This window comes from Eublepharis macularius, chromosome 4, assembly GCF_028583425.1.
Source record: "Eublepharis macularius isolate TG4126 chromosome 4, MPM_Emac_v1.0, whole genome shotgun sequence".
In the NCBI taxonomy this organism is placed as follows: domain Eukaryota; kingdom Metazoa; phylum Chordata; class Lepidosauria; order Squamata; family Eublepharidae; genus Eublepharis; species Eublepharis macularius.
Genome location: NC_072793.1, coordinates 113,527,188 through 113,545,968, shown reverse-complemented (window position 1 = coordinate 113,545,968; position 18,781 = coordinate 113,527,188). Strand labels below are relative to the sequence as shown.

The 18,781-nt window shown below is 41.3% G+C and overlaps 1 protein-coding gene across 1 annotated transcript in view; it reads left to right on the top strand.

Moving 5' to 3' along the window:
- Positions 1-18,781, top strand: part of WNK2 (WNK lysine deficient protein kinase 2) — a 166,328-nt gene that overhangs the window by 44,579 nt on the left and 102,968 nt on the right. The window contains exons 2-3 of the mRNA XM_054977488.1: positions 10,892-11,064; positions 12,121-12,341. Of these exons, the coding sequence (XP_054833463.1) occupies positions 10,892-11,064; positions 12,121-12,341 (394 nt within the window). The remainder of the gene's footprint in view (positions 1-10,891; positions 11,065-12,120; positions 12,342-18,781) is intronic.

The window sequence follows — 18,781 nt, the reverse complement described above, 5'->3', positions numbered from 1 at the left end:
CGCTTCCCACACTTCTTCCCTCCGCGTCGCTTTCTCAAAACCACAGGTATGTAAACAAAAAGTTCCTTTTTGATCTTTTACGCTTTATATGTTAAAGAGTCTCACAGTTCTCACTCCCAAACTCTTTACTGGCTCTTCCACTTTAATTAACTCTGTCTCTCATTTAATAACTTTTGGTCTTTGTTTAAAAATCAAGCCCATTAGGGGAGATAGCAATCTTTACCTCCTCTTCTTTCCTTGGGGTTGTAATCACTGTTTCTTTTGCTAAATTCCCATCAAATCCGTAACTGAAGCTAGGGTACGATGATCCTATGCCAATTCATTGACTCCAAAGCTGCTGCAGAGATATAGGCTTGCCCTTCTATGAGGGGACCTCAAGGCTGGGGGAGAATCCTTAATTCAGAACCCCCCCCTCAGCCAAGATCACTCACTCTTGGGGCTGCAGAGCATTCCTGCCCGATTTCTCCCTGAAATTGAGGGGCTGTGGGTGGTCTAAGCACCTCACCAGCCTAAAAAACAGCAACTCGGATGATCCAGCTCCCTGGATCATGTCAGACCACCATAACACCAAGCTGGAAGTCAGCCTTTAATATACAGCAAAGATGATGGATGAGGGCAGGGAAAGAAAATAAGAAATACAGTGTAAGAATGATCACTTGAAAATATTGCTGATCTAATTTTGAACACTTAAGAAAATTGAACATTTTCCCCAAGTTTGAGGGTTCAGTTCATAGGATGCCAACAAATTATAATCCAAAGAGAACAGAGATCAAGTATTCTTTGGCGTGTACACTTGATCTCAATAATCTTTTTACAGCCCAGTTGCCATTTCCCTTTCTCCAAGAAGTCATGGAAAAATGAACTTGTTCTACAAGTTGTATGCTGTTTTCATTCTCTTCTTTGTGGCCTTGAGGAAAGAGGCAATGTGTTTTAGGGCATCAGAAAGAACTGTGATAAGGGTTGGAAATGTTCTAAGGGGCAAAACACTACTGTATTACCATCTTTAAGGTCTATTTATGTTGTATAGCATTTGTTGTGTGAAAGCTACATTTCTTGCAATGAAGAGATAACCTCCTGTAAATATGCAGATGTTGTGTATTACTTGAACAGCTGTAATTGATCATAATTAACATGTATTCTACATGTTAATTGATATGTTTCTCCTTTAGTAACAGAGCAAATGCCCTGACCTGGATGGCTAAGACAAGCCTGATCTTGTTAGATCTTGAAAGCTAAGCAGGGTCGGTCCTAGTTGGTACTTGGATGGGTGGGTGACCACCAAGGAAATTCAGGCTTGTTAAGCAGAGGCAGGCAATAGCAAACCTTGTCTGTTAAATCTTATTTCCTTGAAAACTGTATGGGGTTGCCATAAGTTGGTTGTTACTTTCATTGATAGAGAGATTGAATGTTGGGGTGATAGTGGTTCTCATATCATTTGGCTATAAGAAATTTGATGATAGTGGTTACTTCATGGGGTAAGGATGTTGTCTAAAAGCAGTCATACCGCTGATGCAGTGTAACTTCCCCATTCCTTCTGGCTGCCAGCATTGGCTGGTGTCCTGGTTTGTAGCCAGTAATAGCTAATGCAAGGGCTCAAACTGGAGTAGCACCTATGGGGGGGGGGGGGAAACACACAGTGCCCACTTGCTTTGGAAAGTTTCACTTTGCAGTTGGGTAGCTCTGGCTGCAGTGAGGAATATGGCTAACATGAAGACTGGCAGGACAATAAGCTAGAACCTGAAGGGAGAAGCAGCTAGCTCCTCAGCTAAAGGGATGGGCACTTGTTTGCCTCCCAGCTCACTCTGCCAGCTCACTCCTGCTGATTTTACAGGAAAGACTTTGCCTGGACACTGGTGAGCCTGCTCCTTCCCCCAGCTGGGAAAAGCAGAGAGCTGATGACATCTGAGAATGATGTAACTGGCAGTGACAAAAAAAAGTGGTGGCATTTCCAAGCACTCATGCACACACAGGTGTAAAGCTTTTGCTTTTAACCATAAGTAACAGTTGCATTGCAGGTCAGAAGAAAGCTCAGCTCATGCATGGACCAGCAGAGAGCAATGGTGGTTCATGCAGAACAAGAGTGAATGTGTTACAATTCTAGTCTCCCACTGCTTGCAGGCACTGCAAGACTGCCAGAGCCCTGTAAAGTATGGCTGCACAATGTAAGCTGACGGCGGTTTGGACCATTGGGCAGCCTTGGTCATGCGCTCAAATGTAGACAGAAAGCCTCAACATCATGATCATGTCCCAGCTTTGTCAGCTGAAAAACGGGGGTCTACTGTGGCATGGTGTGGCTAACCCCCCTCCCCCCCAAAAAAACCAAATATAAATCCCAAATAAGGACCTCCTGTTGCTGGTGGATAAAATTCCACAGCACTTTGTCCTGGTATTCAAACTAAACCAAGTCCATGGTGTTTCCCCTTGGACCTACTCCTTACAGGTAAAGCACAAGAAGGTGGGAGAAGAAGCCCACTAAGACTGCCAAACCAGCAGGGCAGGAAGGGCAAGCATACAATCATTTGCAGGCTGTAGCGCCCACAGTCTTCACCACTTTGTTCTTCAGTCCCACTCTCTTCAAACAGTCTAATTGTACAGCCGGCTGCTTACCTCGTCTTTTAAAGATTCAGATGGTTAAAGGGGAGAAGATTTGGGATTTACCTTTATCCTCCTCCTTTCCCCCTGCTGGCTTCTCCACTACCTGGAGCTCAGTCTGGTCTGTCCTCATTGGTCTGTCCCTTGACTTTTAAAGGCCAGCCTATAGAGGAGGTGGGTTCCTCCCTCCATAGTTTCCCAGTTCTTTTAAGGACCCAGCATAGCAATGCCACTGGCCCAGCCCCCCACCCCCAGGAAATTGGTAGCATCTCTCTATTTATGTTTTATTAAGTATTGAGAGAAAGAAATGGCAATGCTTATTGTTTCTCTTTTAAAAGAAATCTAAAGTAAGCCACTTGCTGATTTTTTTCTTAATTTATTTAGCTGAAGTGATTTTTGTCTAATGCTGTCCTGAAACAGTTGAACTTTTGAAGGTTAAAGTTTATTTTAGACCCATTGGCTCTCTGCTTTAGGCTTTAGTTTATTTTTTTAAAAAAAATTATATAATGAATCAGAGCCAAGACTTCATGTCCCAGTAAAGATAAAAACAAAACTGGAAGGAGCTATAAAGGGCTGCCTGCTTGCCTGCCTTAAAAGGATATGAAAAATGTAGCAGTGTGTACATGACATTTTTAGTTATATTTTTACAAGTATTTTTCCTTTGCTTATAATTTTATAAAACCCTGAATACAAATCTATAAGGCCGTAAAATGAAGGGAGATCAAACAATGAGAGTGTGTTTGAAAACTCAGTCTGACTTGTATAGTAATTTCATAAATCACGGTAGAGCAATTTAGACATCTCACAAACATAGGGAAAATTACTATATTGTGCTTCATCATGGAAACAATGGACTGATTCACATTGCAAAATTCTTTGGCCTGATTGTGTATGTGGGTTTATGAATACATAAAGAAATACTTCTGGGAAAAAGTAGCCGTGAATTTGGAAATGGCTTCATGCTAACCATGTATTAAGTCCAGTTTATACTAACATTTCTTCTCAGTCTGTACACCTCATCTTAGCCCTTGGGGAATATGGGAATAAATAACCTGAATCCTAATACTGGGGTGGGTGAAACAAACATCTTTTCCATTTAAAACTGTTGTACAACAAAGAGGGAGCTTCATATACAGCTGGATGCTTGAAAAGCAATAATCTTTTTAAAAGGATAGGCCTGGAACTTTTTTCAGGGAAACAAAAAAAGTGTGCAAAAATTTCCTAAGGAAGCATTAGCCAGTGAGCTCAAAGAGAAGCTTGAGGCTGATACTGCAGCCGCCAGAATGGTTTAGAATGGATTTATCCCTTTGTCCATCTGTCTTGCTTTAATCAGGAGTGGATACTGGACAAGTTATTAATCATCTAATAATAATATGCTGAATGAAATACTATGACCTAATCGATGTTAAAATTGCAGTTGAGCTGAGCCAAATTCATTTAAACAGCCTATTTTTTTAATTACAAACTGGCACAAAAATGGACTGGTGACATATGTTTAAATTTTTCCTACCCATTCTCCAAGGAGCTTTAGTATCTATGGTGCTCAAATCAATTTCTCCTTACAACAATCCTGTGAGATAAGTTAGGTTTAAAGAGTATGACTGTACAATGGTTACCTAGAGAAGTTCTGCTCAGAAACCTACTCAGCACTATTTAATGGAGCTTATTCCCAGGGAAGTGTTCTTAGGATTACACTGTTAGGTGTAGGGATTTGAACCCAGAACTCATAGGTCATAATCTGGCATTCTAACCATTCTGGTATTCTAATTCTGGCTTTAGCTAAAGGGACAAAATGCATGTAACACTAGTTTTCAGAACTGCTTCCCAGCTTCCTGCTCCACATTTTCCTTTTCAAAAGGCTCCAAACCATTCCATTGTTCGTGAATCATATTTCTTCTCAGTGTCTTATGCAGCATTTCCCTTAAAAACAATTGCAAATGTAGCAAAAAACTAAAACGTGTGTGTGAAGTGCTGTCAAGTTGTAGCTCATTTGTAGCAATCTGTGATTTTCAAGGCAAGGGACTAATAAAGGTGGTTTGCCATTGTCTGCCTCTGCATAGTGAATGATCCTGGTCTTCCTTGGTAGTCTCCCATCCAGCACTTTCAGTTCTTTCCCTGCTCATTCCTTCTGTGAGTCAGTTACCAAAGAATTCAAGTTAGTGTGCAGAAAGGTAAGTTGTATACATTAGTGATATTAACTGGCTTTCATTTATTCTAAGTGGCAATATACCATTTCTTGGATTCTAACTGTAAAACATCCTATATTTGTACCTTTACAGCCTTCAGCTGTATAAAATATTTGCAGCCTGTGTGGTTTGTGAGTATAGATTGGAAACACAAAGGTTATAGTTTGTGGTGATGCTGGCTTGTTTTTTGTGGTTATATTGACTTGCTCTTTTTAGTGAGACTCATAGTTACTTAAAAACCGCAACTAGGTGGAGTTATTTCATGTCACATAGGCATTGAACTATTACTCGTTCTTTAAAAGCTCTGCATTTGGCATATTAAGGGACATGTTTACCCTTTGGAAGTTTATTTAATCTGAATATGAACCTTTGCAAACATTAGGTCAGAAGTCTGTATAACCAGTTTGGTGTAGTAGTTAAGAGCACAGGACTCTAATGTGGAGAACCGGGTTTGATTCCCCATCCCCACTCCTCCACTGGAAGCCAGCTGGGTGACCTTGGGTCAGTTACAGCTTCTACGAGCTCTCTCAGCCCCACCCACCTCACAGAGTGTTTGATGTTGTGGGGATAATAATAACATACTTTCTAAACTGCTCTGAGTGAGTGTTAAGTCATCCTGAAGGGCAATATATACATCGAATGTTATTATTATTATATTATAAATATTACATTCTAGGACTAAAACATCATAACATGAAACAGTGTTTCATTTGTCCTGTTTCACACACCTCTGATGGTTTTAGTGGTTATTGTATCTCTGATTTTCAAAGTGGTCATATTAACGTTAGGACGTTGCTATTTGGTAATTGATTTTATATAATATTGATAAGTAGGGGAAAAATTATATGGAGAAATAGGAGAGTCTTGGTAATCTTCTTTCACTAAGATAGTTTCAGGTAGGTAGCCATGTCGGTCTGCACTAGAACAGTGCAATTTGAGTCCAGTAGCACCTTAGCTTATACCCTGAACATTTTGTTGGTCTTTAAGGTGCCAAGAGATACTATAATTTATTATAAAATCTCTTTACAGGAATTTTCAGTAAAACCTGCTGTTACCTTAAGCTGTATGTTTCTATACCTTTAAGATATACCTTTATGATAAAAAATAGGGTAAACGTATGGTGTCATATTTACTAAATGAAAAATCACTAGACCATCGCTACTTTCACCATGTTTTCGCCTCTCATTCAAGAAGCTGAGTCAGTTTCTCTTCTAATGAGCATGTAGGGAATTAATTTAATCTACATGGTTTAAATGAAAAAGAAACTAAACAGAGGGAGGTAAAGGGCTAGAGTTGCTCTTGCAGACTTTCCAATATGTATAGGGCTCTGAAGCATTGTCAGAATGTTATCTGGAACAAGAGCAGTGAGAGAGAGCCTCATTATTGTCTGCAAGCATTCTGGCTGACGACATCTTGTCATGAGTAATGGTGCTGTGCAGAAAAACGACAGCAATCTAGACTTGACTCATAATAAGGGATATACCCCCCCACCCCCGCCCAATGCCCTGATTGAGGAGATTGTCACTGTTGCTCTAGGCAACCCTGGCATGAGTTTCTGTTCTGATGCCGCTTGATGAAAGTTATAGAAAGCAAAAATACTGCATAGTAACCATAGTGCCTCATCTTAGACCATAACACTGAAAAGGGAAAAACCCCTCTGAAATGCTTAGTTGCTTAATGAGTTTTGAGTGGTGAATAGATGCTTCTTCCACTTTAAGGCAAAATTTAAAATGCACCAAGTTTTAGTCCAAGCTTACAGTATGCAAGAAACCCATTGGGGGCACATTTTGAGCCATTTGAAGAGCTCTTGCCTCACAGGCATTTTGCACTGCAGGTGTTATGTGGTGTTTTGAAATCAGAAGGCCAGTATTTCTTTCTATTAAATATAAGGCTCTGAAAATTCACTGTGTGATTATTGCTGAATAGTCATTTGCACAATGTAAAATGTACTTGTGCTAAGATAACAAGGAAGTCTTTCAGTGAGGGTTTTTTTTTTCATTGATCAGTCAAAGGCCTTAAAATGTCACTTATACAACCCTGACTCTTAATTGGATTTTTATCTTAGAAGGCAGATTGAGGTGATGTTAGGTTAAATACTGATCTAAAAGTATTATCTCAATGATTAAGAAAGTCAGTGAGGAGGAGATAACTAGACTTGTATATAAAAATATGTGGGGCTATATTTTATAGAGTCAATCAAGTGACCAATATACTGTTGATCTTGACTGCTGCTTTGAATCCAAATGTCCAGAATCTCAAGCAAATGTCTTGATGTTTCTGCCAAAGATCCCCTGAGATTAATAAGCTCTCTAATCTTATAAAAATATTTAGTATCTTACTATGTTTTCTCCCCACTGTATTAGATTTAAGTCCTCTTTAAGCGATGATTCTGATACATCATCTCTCTAATGAAAATTGTTATACTGAATCAGATGAACTTCAGACTTGATCCAGAATAGATTAATAACTGCTTCATCATAAAGTCATATATTAAGAATACAGGAAGCATTAGTTAAGTACTAAAGGCCTGCAGTCAAAGCATTTTCTATCTAGTGCAAACTAGCATATGAAATTCTGTCCTGACTAGACATGGGCATGAACTGAAACAAAACCCTGAACATGGTATTTGTTGTTCGTTGCCATTAACAAACAATGAACATTGACAAACATGACCTGTTCACGAACATGTTCATTGTTCATGGGGGCCAGCAGGCTCTCCTCCAGCCATCAAGATCCCTACCACACCACTCCCAGAAAACCTACCTGAGCAGGCAGCAGGAAATGTACCAATAATAAATAATAGCTTGGCCCCAGAGCCTGGCAGCAGCCCTGGAACTTGAAGGGGTAGATCCCTACCGCATCACTCCCAGAAACCTTACCTGAGCAGGCAGCAGGAAAGGTACCAGTAATAAATAATAGCTTGGCCTAGACCCTGGCAGCAGCCCTGGAACTTGAAGAGGTAGATCCTTATCTGACCACACACAATGAAAATTCAGGCTCCAATGCATTCTCCCTGTCTCTCTCTCAAAATGCCAACAGCAACTGTCTCTCCCTTACTGTCTGCAAAACCAGAGCTGGGAGACTCTTTCTCCTTCATCTATGTTTCCATCTTGGTTGTATTTCCCAGAACATTACCTGGTTAACACTTCTTTCAGCCTCCATCACTCTGAGCTTCCTGCTCCTTAACTTCATTTCCTCTTGATACTGTTTCCCACTTCTCAACCCTTCCCAAGCCTCTCCATTCCATAGGGCCCTGTGTAACTTCAGTCATGACAAAACTGAAAACTTCTGCACTGAATTGGGGTTGTGGTAAAACAATACCTACAGACTTCTTGTTTTGCCCAGGTCAAAAGTAAGGAAATCACTAATTTGGTCTGAGGCTCAAGAAACATTTCCTGTCCTTTTTCTTCACCTAACAAAAGAGAGCATAGTAGCAGCCAACTGTTTTTTCTACTGTCACTTCTCAAAGAAAATAAAATTTTTACAGTGTAACTTCTCAGACTGTTCTCTCGCTTTTTCACCCAAATTTATTAATGAATCCTGGAAATCATGCCTATTTTGGCAATTCCTTATCCAAAAAGGGTTTCCTCCCTTTTCTCTCAATTCTTGGTTTAACCCAGGTCAAATAAAGTGACTACTGGCATGAAGACAGAAGAAAAGGAGTCGTGTTTTGGGGCAGTGGGGGGACAACATGAAGAATTTAACTTTTGACAACTGCATGATAGCTACTAATTACGAAAGGAAAAAAAGTATTTGAATGCAAACATTTCTATTTATAGCAACTGAACACAGGAAGACAAGAAAGTACAGAATAAGTAGTGTAATCTTAAAAACACTTTTCTGGGAGTAAGCCCTATTGAATAGACTTGAGTAGGATTCTGAATAGATCCACTTAGGATTGCTCTTAAAAGCATCTTTTATCCATAATCCCATAATTTACTGCTAAAATAGAAATGCTTACATCCTATCATGGAATGTGAGAATTCTAACGCTTTTAACTCATAGTGATTTATCTTTTTTCCTACTCTTCTAACTGCCCTGACCTGGGTAGCTCAGGCAAGCCTAATCTCATCAGATCTTGGAGGCCGAGCAGGGTGAACCTCGGTTATTAATTGGGTGGGAATCCTCAGGGTTTCTATGCAGAGGCAGGCAGCAGCAAACCACCTCTGTTCGTATCTTGCCTTGAAAATGCCTACAGGGGTTGCCATAAGTCAGCTGCAACTTAAATGCATTGTCCACCTCCATCACTTTTCTAACCAGCATCCTCTTCATGGACTTTCTTCTCTTGTTGCTACCCCAAGCCCACTTTCCCCCTTTAACAAAGAACTTTTCTTCCTTTTACTGGTTTTATCCTTTTCGTTTTACCTGTTAGAATTTCTCATGGGTCTAGTAGTGGATTCTCGCTTTTGAGGTTGTTCATTGTATACTTGACATTCAGCTACCCCTTAGCAAGATTATCCTTTCTATCCTGCAAATGGATAATCAACTGTTGTAGTTTGTGGAGAACTGACATCACAGCTACCCAAACTGGAAATATTAGCTTCACAACAGCTGATTTTTCTTCCCAGAGAGGTAGGTTCAAGTTAACTTCTGATTACAAGTTCGCATACAGGAAATATTTCTCACCAAAAGTTAATTTTACAGTGTTGACCAGTGGGGTGAAGTGTTGTTTCATCTCAGTAGGGTTACCAGGTTCCCTTACCCTCCCGGCTGGATGGGGGACCTGGCATTTACCAGTGGTGATCTCTTTGCATGTTTGTCTGGCAGCAGGCATGCTCCCACACTTCACAGGAGCCCAAACTGCCCCGTGTGAAGTGCTGGAGCATGCCCACTGCCAGGTGCGATGACATAACTTCCTTACTTCCCTGGAAATACTCCTGATGGCCCAGAGCTAGCAAAGCTGAGCAACAGTAATGCTGGCAGTGTCACAGATAGAGTTGCCAGGTCCCTGCGGGGGCCAGACTGGGGGATGAGGGTCGCAGGAGGAGTCACACATGGGGAGGGGTGTTACTTACCTTGTGTGAGCTCCATAGCACACCACATTGCATGAGGAATTATGTCATTCCTGGCATGATGCAGAAGTAATGGGCTGCACAGAGGGGCAATTGAGTGAAAGTTTGCCCAAACACTAAACTGAGGGTCAGTTTTCACTCAATCTACCCTGGGCACGAGTCATTACTTACACATTGTGCTAGGAAAGATGTCATTCTTAGTGCAATGTGAGGTGCGCAGGAGCATTCCAGAGCATGTGGGAGCATGCTTTGCTCCTACCACAGCATTCCTGTACCTTCCTACTCACTGGCCAAGTAAGAGGGGGCAGGGGTGGAGGGTGGGGGCTTGGGCTGAGCTGGCAGTGTTGCAGAAGGAAGTGACATGAAAGATTGACCTTTACCTTCATTGCCACTGGATGGGACTACATGATCAGCCTCTGTAGGGGCAACTTGGTTCACTGTACTTCGTCGTTGGAACTGAAGTACTGTTAATGCAGGGTAGATATACAGATGTCTAATATTATCCAGTGCAGAGATGTGAGACTGAAAGTTATAGGTGGAAGCATGAAAAGAACTGTCCTGCAGTCACTTTGGGCTGGAATTAGGCTCTTATGAAGCTAGGATTGCAGATGTAACCTGTTTGCTGCTGTTAACCATGTGTTATTATGCCCATTGTTAATTGCTGTATGCTGAGGTGTTTGTTTCATTATAAGACATGTCTTTGCCTTTGAATTTAGTTTACCTGCAACTATGCTGTGCTGATTAGGAGGCAAATTTCTTTTGATATATTTTATTATTTTAGACTTTAGTTTCCATATAGATGGTGAAGATAATGGCTTAGAGCCAAAGACCCTTCTGTGTAAGTATAAGGCATTTATGCCCAGGCACAGAGATGTTAGTCATTCATCCTCATCAGCGGCCCCTTTGTGTTTTAACCCTTGTTTCAAGGAAACTGGGAATTCTTGGTTTTGTGGAATGGAGGGGGATATTGATGTTGATTTTACACTCAGCTTGCTGCTTGTATAAGCAAAAATGCCTTTCTTCTGTTTTTTGGTGGCATTTTTGTGACCAGGCCAATTTTCTTCAATCAACTGCTAACAAACAATATATTTTAAATTGCAGGACAGAAAGCTGACAAAGGTAGAGAGGCAAAGATTTAAAGAAGAAGCAGAGATGTTGAAAGGTCTTCAACACCCAAACATTGTTAGGTTTTATGACTTTTGGGAATCATGTTTAAAGGGAAAGAAATGCATTGTACTGGTTACAGAATTGATGACCTCTGGAACACTGAAAACGTAAGTTCAGTGGACAAATGGTAAAGTCTACACAAATCATAAAATGTATTAAGACAAATCACTAGCTTAATGCTAGTATGAATGAAAGCTTTTTGTCCCTCTAATAAACTTGTGTGCTTGCCTTGAACTTGATTGGACTAAAGGAAAAATGTCATTGCCCTTATCTCAAAGTTTGTTGTTTTGTTATGTAACTACTAGCAGTCTTGTCCTTATTTCCTCTCCCCTCTGGCTCTGTACATGACACTTTGAATTTATGAGTTCATCGTTCATATAGGTTGCTATTAAGCCATAGCAAAATAATGCTTCACTGAGATAACAGGGAGAGAACAGTTTAGCTTAATCAAAATAGTAGACAGGTTTTATTAACCTGAATTAACACTTAGTGTTCTATGATGCTGTTAAGTGGCATACAGAGAATAAACTTTTCACTGCTCTTAAGAATATTCTGCATATTTTACCTCACTGCATGAACCGATAAACACATCTCTGAATATTAGAATTGTACGTGCCTGCTTAGTAATTGTTGAATTTTGATACCATATTTGAGATCAACTCAAAATTAAGCAGTTTCAGGTGGGTAGCCATGCTGGTCTGTAGTAGAAGAGCAAGATTTGGGTCCAGTAGCACCTTGAAGACCAACTAATTTTTTAGAGTATGTGCTTTCGAGAGTAAGAGCACCTTTCTTCAGGTAACATTAAGCAATTAGTATAATTAATTAAATTAAAATTAAGCAATCAGTCTACAGAGACAAAAAACTCCAAACTACAAGCCTTGAAAAGCAAAATGATTTTCACCTGGCTTGGAAAATAACAGGGTAGATGCTAGGGAATTTCTACAGGAAGGCCATTCCAGAAATGAGGGTCTACCATCAAGGAAGAATTTATTCCCAATAGTCACTCAATTCACTTTAAATGTTGGGTGGGCATGCAGAGAAGGTCTGTTCCAGATGATGGGTACATAAGAGCATGTGGGTTTTTTTAGGTACTATGTTCCCATTGTCTTTTGCCTGAAATTCTGAATGTAGCATTTATTCTGTCTGCTGTGTTTCTTCTTTAGATATTTGAAGAGATTTAAAGTGATGAAACCAAAAGTCCTTCGTAGCTGGTGCCGGCAAATCCTGAAGGGTCTTCTTTTTCTGCACACTAGAACTCCACCAATCATTCACAGAGACTTAAAATGTGACAATATTTTTATTACTGGACCAACTGGCTCTGTGAAGATTGGTGACTTAGGCCTGGCAACTCTCAAAAGAGCTTCGTTTGCCAAAAGTGTAATAGGTAAGCTCATAGTCATTCCTGTCTCTGTGTTTTGTAAGAACTCTTAAAATGTCTGTATTATTAGTGTAGAAAATACTATGTAATTGATGAATCAACAGTAGAGTTTTAAAACCTAAACATATTAAATTTAATAGAAAGTATATTGAAGTAAAAAAATACTTGCCTTACTTCATCTGAAAATTTTGGGATTAGATTTTATTAACTATTTGCTTCTACAGAATTTTGCACTCACCCAAAAGTCTCCAAGGGTTGGAGTCCTTTAGCCAAGGAGTGAAATACTGCATAGGAGATAGTTTTAGAGGAGATCAACAGAAATCACTGCCGTCCCCGTGTGAGCTCTTGCATGAATGGAGCAAGAGATTGTGCTTTTGTAAGAAAAACAATGAAACAATGAATTGTGCTTTTGTAAGAAAAACATTCTCTCTTCTTGCTGCAGCCCCTCTCCCATGTTGCAACACATTCCACAACTTTCAGGAACAGCTTTTTAGGGAGTTCAGGAGGCTACATGGGAAAGCAGGAGAGAGATGTTCGGTGAACTCCTTCCAGTAGTTGTTTATTGGATCCAGCCCAATGTTTTCATATTGTAACTTCCACAATTGATGCACCTTTTCTATGAGGAAAGGCTGAAGACTTTTCAGTTTAGAAAAGAGAAGACTAAGTGCGGGGAGGGGGCACGATAGAGATTTACAAAATTATGCATGGCATGGAGACAATGGACAGAGAGAACTTTTTCTCCCTCTCCTAAATTATTGGAGCTCAAGGTCATCCAATGAAGCTGATAAGGAAAGGAAATGCTTCTTTAAACAATGAGTGATTGAGAGCTAAGCTTCAAGAGACGAATTACACAAGGAGGAGCACGTGAAGGGAGTCGCAATATTAGTTGGGAAGCTGAGTTTTAAAAGAGATCAGAAGGCTTTGTTAATTTCCCCTCTCTACATAGCCAGGGAGATTGCTGCTCAGAAGGTTTGTTTATTTTCTTTTTCCTCTTAGAAGGGGAGGTGAAGGCAAAGAGGAAATTAACAAACTGCCAGAGGGAGGCAGCATCGGGGGAATTGCAGGAGGCACCACATTGTCTCTATAGCCATCTCCCCTTACTATTTCCTCTTTCCCTCCTCCTGGCAGCCCCCATATCCTCTCCCCTTCCCCTGCTTCCATTTCACCTAGCAGTGTTATGTGCTCTCTTTTCTTCAGCCTTCTATATTATTTGTTTTATATATTTATACCCCATCTTTGTCCCCAATGGGGACCCAAAGCGGCTTAAATTGTTGTTCTTTCCTCTATTTTATCTCTATCTTCACAAAAAAACCCCTGTAAGATAAGTTACACTGCAAGTGAGTGACTGGCTCAAGGTCACCCGTTCATGGCAGAGCAGGATTCAAACCTGGGTCTCCCCACTCCTAGTCAGAAAATCTAGCAATCACTATATCACACTGACATTCCTGAGGTGGCTACTGTCAAATAGTAGTGAGTTGACAAGTGGTCACCACTGGGCCTGGGTGAGTCATGCAAATTGTGTGGTAGTGAGTTATGTAAATCAGTGATTTTTAAAATTTACTCAGTGGATATCTTGTGGTCTGTAAAGACTGGTTCAAGGGGCCGACAGGCTCCACATCTTCAATCCAGCTATGATTATACCCAGTGGCACGTTTCCTCCTGCTGCTGGTTGGGGTAATGCTAAACCTGTTTGGTAGTGTTTTGGAGGGCTCTGGTCAGGCCTGATTCTGATGTGGGCACTTAAGAAGCCCTGGGCATCTTGTTAGATTTCCTACATCAGATCATTACCCTCCTGACACAGCTTCTTCTTGCTGTTGTTTATTTTGGATATAACAAGTAAATATGCTACTAGAGAGCTCTTGCTTCCATTTTAACTTTTTTAATTAAAGCATTTATACTTTTTACATTTTACATTACACTTTTAACACTGACTAACTTAAAAGAATAATACCATATATTGAGGTTACAGCAATCATTAACAGTGACCGTTTGTACCGATTAATCATTTCTTCCCAAAAGCAAGCAAGTTTCACAAGCAGCCCCTTCTAAGAATTTTACTACTTTTAATCTACTTGAGGCCATAATATTTTGTTACACCTTTGTTCATTAACCCTCTCCATGCTATACTGTTGTGTGTCTCAGGAAGATTCCCTATTTTGTATATTTCACTAAGAGATCAGGCCAGGCCCAATTCTACTTGCAGACGCATCATCCATGTTCTTTTCAGTCAAGACCAGCAAAATCTCTTTCATATTTATGGCCATGGTCACAGTGTGGCAGAAAAAAGCAATGACTGGCATGCCATCTCTCATGCTTCCATTCACTGGTAATGGGTCAAGTCCAAGCAGTACTTTTGGTGCCTCAGGAACTTGTCTCTGACCAAGCCACCACTAACTCAGATATGGTAGTCAGGGAAGCCAGCACCAATGGAAGAAAGCTGGAGAAAGAGCAACATAGACAGGAAAGCCACAGTGGTGGAGATGTGTAGGAATGGGCAAGTGGAGAGGAGAGCAAGAAGCAGAGAAAGCTGCAGCAGAGACATATTAATTTCCTTGAACATTAGGATTGTTTTTTCAAAAAAACTAATTGCTAATGGAATCTGTAACTGGTTAAACGACTGTCGTCTTACATAACAACAGACAAGTGGCCTGGATCTGAGGATACATAAATCTGGATATTGGAGTCATGAATGAACAAGACAGGTTTCCTACATACCTAAAAAATGCCCCAGGTTTGCAGAAAAATCTGAAATTAAAAAAAAACATTGGGGGTTTCAAAAAATGCAAATGATAAAAGGAGCACCTGTAGCTTTAACCAGATATCCTCAGTGGCTGTTACTAGACAACCATAATAGTTTAGCCAGTATTCCAGGCTTGGTTGCTGTCAGTAAAAGGTAGGGGGCAGGGGGTAGGGCCTTTTCCAGGGCTATTTTGGCTTTAAAGGAGGACTCATTGGGGCTAGGTCCAGAAGAAACCACTAGGTGAGTTGATGCCTCATGACTTAAATGACTCAGTCAGACTTGGCTGCTTGCTACAGCAGCTCCCCCCCCCCAAGCAGCTACAGCATCCCCCCCAAGCCAGTGTGGTATAATTATTAGCATTTCAGAGTAGGATGTGGGAGATTCAGGTTTGAATCACCTCTCCACTGTGGAAGCTCACCGGGTGACTTTGATCCAGTTACACACACTCAGCCTAACCCACCTTTCAGGATTGTGGGAGAATAATAAGGAAACAAGGAGAATGATGTAAGCTGCTTTGGATCCCCATTGTGAAGAAAAGCAGTATATAAATGAAGAAAATAAATATAGTTGAAGGTGGAGGGTCAGATAAAAGATACATTGTTCAGTGGGTTTGAAGAAGTGATGAACATAGGAAAAGGTGAGCATATGGAGGCTGCCAGGAGGAGGGGATTCACTGAAAAATGCAGTACCCCTACAAGTCCTTGCAGACAAGTCCTTGCAACTGGGCCGTAGAGTAGAAGCTGACCGGAGGGGGGGGGAATGTGAAGATGAGGCAGACAAAGATAAGTGGGAAGGATAGAGGGGGGACATGACAAAGGGGGAGGGTCTGTTGGGGGCAAGGAAGGGAAAGAGGACATGGTTGGGGAAGGGAAATGAAATAGTGTAACAAAGGGTAAGTGTTACATCATCTTCTTAGTAAGATTAACAATTTTCTGTAAGTTTTTCAGGAAAAGCATGTATATTGCTGTGAAGGTCAGGGTTTTAAAAAATGTTTGAATAAAGGTAAGGTGATATTGGGGTTGCCAGGTCCCCTTATCTTGGTGGGAGGGGGTGACCCAGAACCCACTGGTAAGATTTTGCTTGCACACGTGCAAAGCATACATACGCTCCCGGAGCCAACATGATAACATCACTTTGGGATTCTTTGCGAATTGGTCAGTTTGGGGCCCAAATCAGATTATTCCCCCAGCCAGTGCAATGACATCACTCCTGGAAGTGATATCGTCATGCTCTGTTGGGAGTGCACCTGCTGCAGGCTTGCTTGGGAGGTATTTTACCTCCCAGGCCCATTCCTCCACCTCCCCACCACTGGCCAGATGAATGGTGGGGGGGGGGGGGACAAAGGCTGGAAGCAGGAGATCCCCTGTCCCCACCGGTGGGACTGGCAGCCCTATATGATGTGAAGTTTGATGGCAACCTCCACCTGAACCCAAATGGCAACTAAATGCAGCTATTTCAGATGAGGCATGAGGTAAACAGAAAAAAGAACTCCAATAAATTTTATTAACTTTCTTGGATAGAATAAGCTTCTTCAGTAAAGAGGCTTGATGCTGTATACAAGTATAACAAAAAGCATTTACTGGATTACTTCAGTTCTAACATTTTGGTTGCCAATTCCTGAGTACAAAGAAATTATCAACCAACTTTTTATCCTTGAGGCGAATCTTTGGCCTTTCCTATCTCACAGTATAAGGGCCAAACTAGATGCAACAGGTGTCCCAGTTTCACCCTGGAGATGTGACACCATTTTAAAGAGTGAGTTCCCACCTGGAAACCTCTTTAAACTGTATCTTGTGGCCCCAATTGTCAGGACTAGAGATAGGCACAAACAGCAATTCCAAAAAAAAAGCCACTAACAGCTCAATCCGCTGTATGCAAGCAAGCTGTTCGTGAGGCCCCATTCCCAGCGAACATATGTTCATTCCAAGCCCTCTTCATGGCGTTCGTCAGCCGTTTATAAAGCCAGACAATCTGGCGCCTTTCAATCAATTCCCCTGGCAACATAGGCATGGACTGTCTGAACTCCTTCTGGCTTTCCTTCTGGCTTGTAACCCCTCAAAGTAGCTTCCAGTAGACAGTCCAGTTTTTGCCATTGTGAAAAGAAAATGACAGGAAAAGGAGAGACCAATGGATCATGGCTTTCCCAGGGTCCAATCTCTCTGAAACTTGGGGGGGGGGGGTCTTCAGAGGACAATGAGGACTATGTCCCCTGCAAATTTGGTGGGTATTGGACATTGGGAAGGTCAGTTAGTAGCCCCTCAAAGTAGTTTCCAGCAGACAGTCCCGTTTTTGCCACTGTGAAGAGAAAATGACATGAAAGGGAGAAACCCATGGACTCTCCTTTCCCTGGCTCAAGTTCAGCTAAGTCCCAAGGGGGCTGTTCTGGCTCCCACGAACCTCTAACTACGAACATGTTCATGAACATGTCATGTCTGTCGATGTTCGTGAATCCTGTTCGTGGATGGCAACAAACAACGAACATTGTGTTCATTTTTTTTCCTGTTCATGCCCATCTCTAGTCAAGACCACTGCAATATGGGTGGAGGAGGGACCTTTCCCCCATGCCATTTTTCTAACGTGAAATGCTGCTGGGGTCATTATTTATCTATGAACAAACACACAGAGAGAGAGAGAGAGAGAGAGAGATATCTATTTTGGATCAGAAAAATGGTGTGGGTGGAAGGTTAGATTCCTGATCAAAATCAAGCCCCCACAGCACAGGGTAAAGGAGTTCTCATGTGGGTGGCTCACTGGACGGCTGAAGAAGCCGGATTTGGGGGTGGGGGTGAAAATCATGGCTATGGCTCTGGGGCAATCCCAGGAATGGCATCTCATCTAGTTTGGCCCTAAGTGTGAGATCATCCTGGAAATTCCAATTCTTTAGCTAGCTTTCCCCTGGAACTAGGCTCCAAGATGCCTACAATCTCTTCCTATAGCATTCACTGTGCGAGCCTGCTTTCTTCAAAAGCCAGGCTCTGAGAAATAAGAAGTCTGCTAAGACAGGATCTCTCCTCTCTAACACTTAGTAGACATAAAACATTTACTATCTCAAAACATTTACTATTTTTGCCTCTCTCCTGAGATAAGAATCCTCCAGTCCCACTCTTTGGATGCTCACATTGTATCTGACTCCAAACTTGCAGTTTAACCAGTTTTCTTTTCCATCCCCACCCCTAAATCTGGCTTCTTCAGCCATCCATTGATCCTAATTTGTTGTTAGCTGCTGTGCACACACACCCCAAACAGGCATACAGTGGATTGGTGACTGATCGAAAGTGGCAGGACCTTTGCCCATCTATCAGAATCACCTCTTTAAGAGAATTACCTCTCTTTCTAGAATTATATATTAAAATAATTAATATCTTTTAAGGTATTTCCCCCCCTGTGGGCACATATAATTTCTGTTTTAAAGAAAGTTGCATGAATAGCCACTTAAGCTCCCTATGTCATTAGAGTACAATAAACCCTCACTTACCAAGATCTTGCTATGTGCTAAACCAATTTGCGTCATATTTTACAATTTGCCTAATGTTCTTTGGGTTTCAGTGTCCTGGACACTTTATAGACACTTCACTATTGTTGACAGGTTGCATGCTTTCAAGGAAGGGTATATTGTTCTATAATTGCCTGTTTCACAAGATGTGTTGAATTACAAGCTCTTCTGATCTCTATGAATAGGTTTTTTCTGTACAAATGTGGTTTCTTG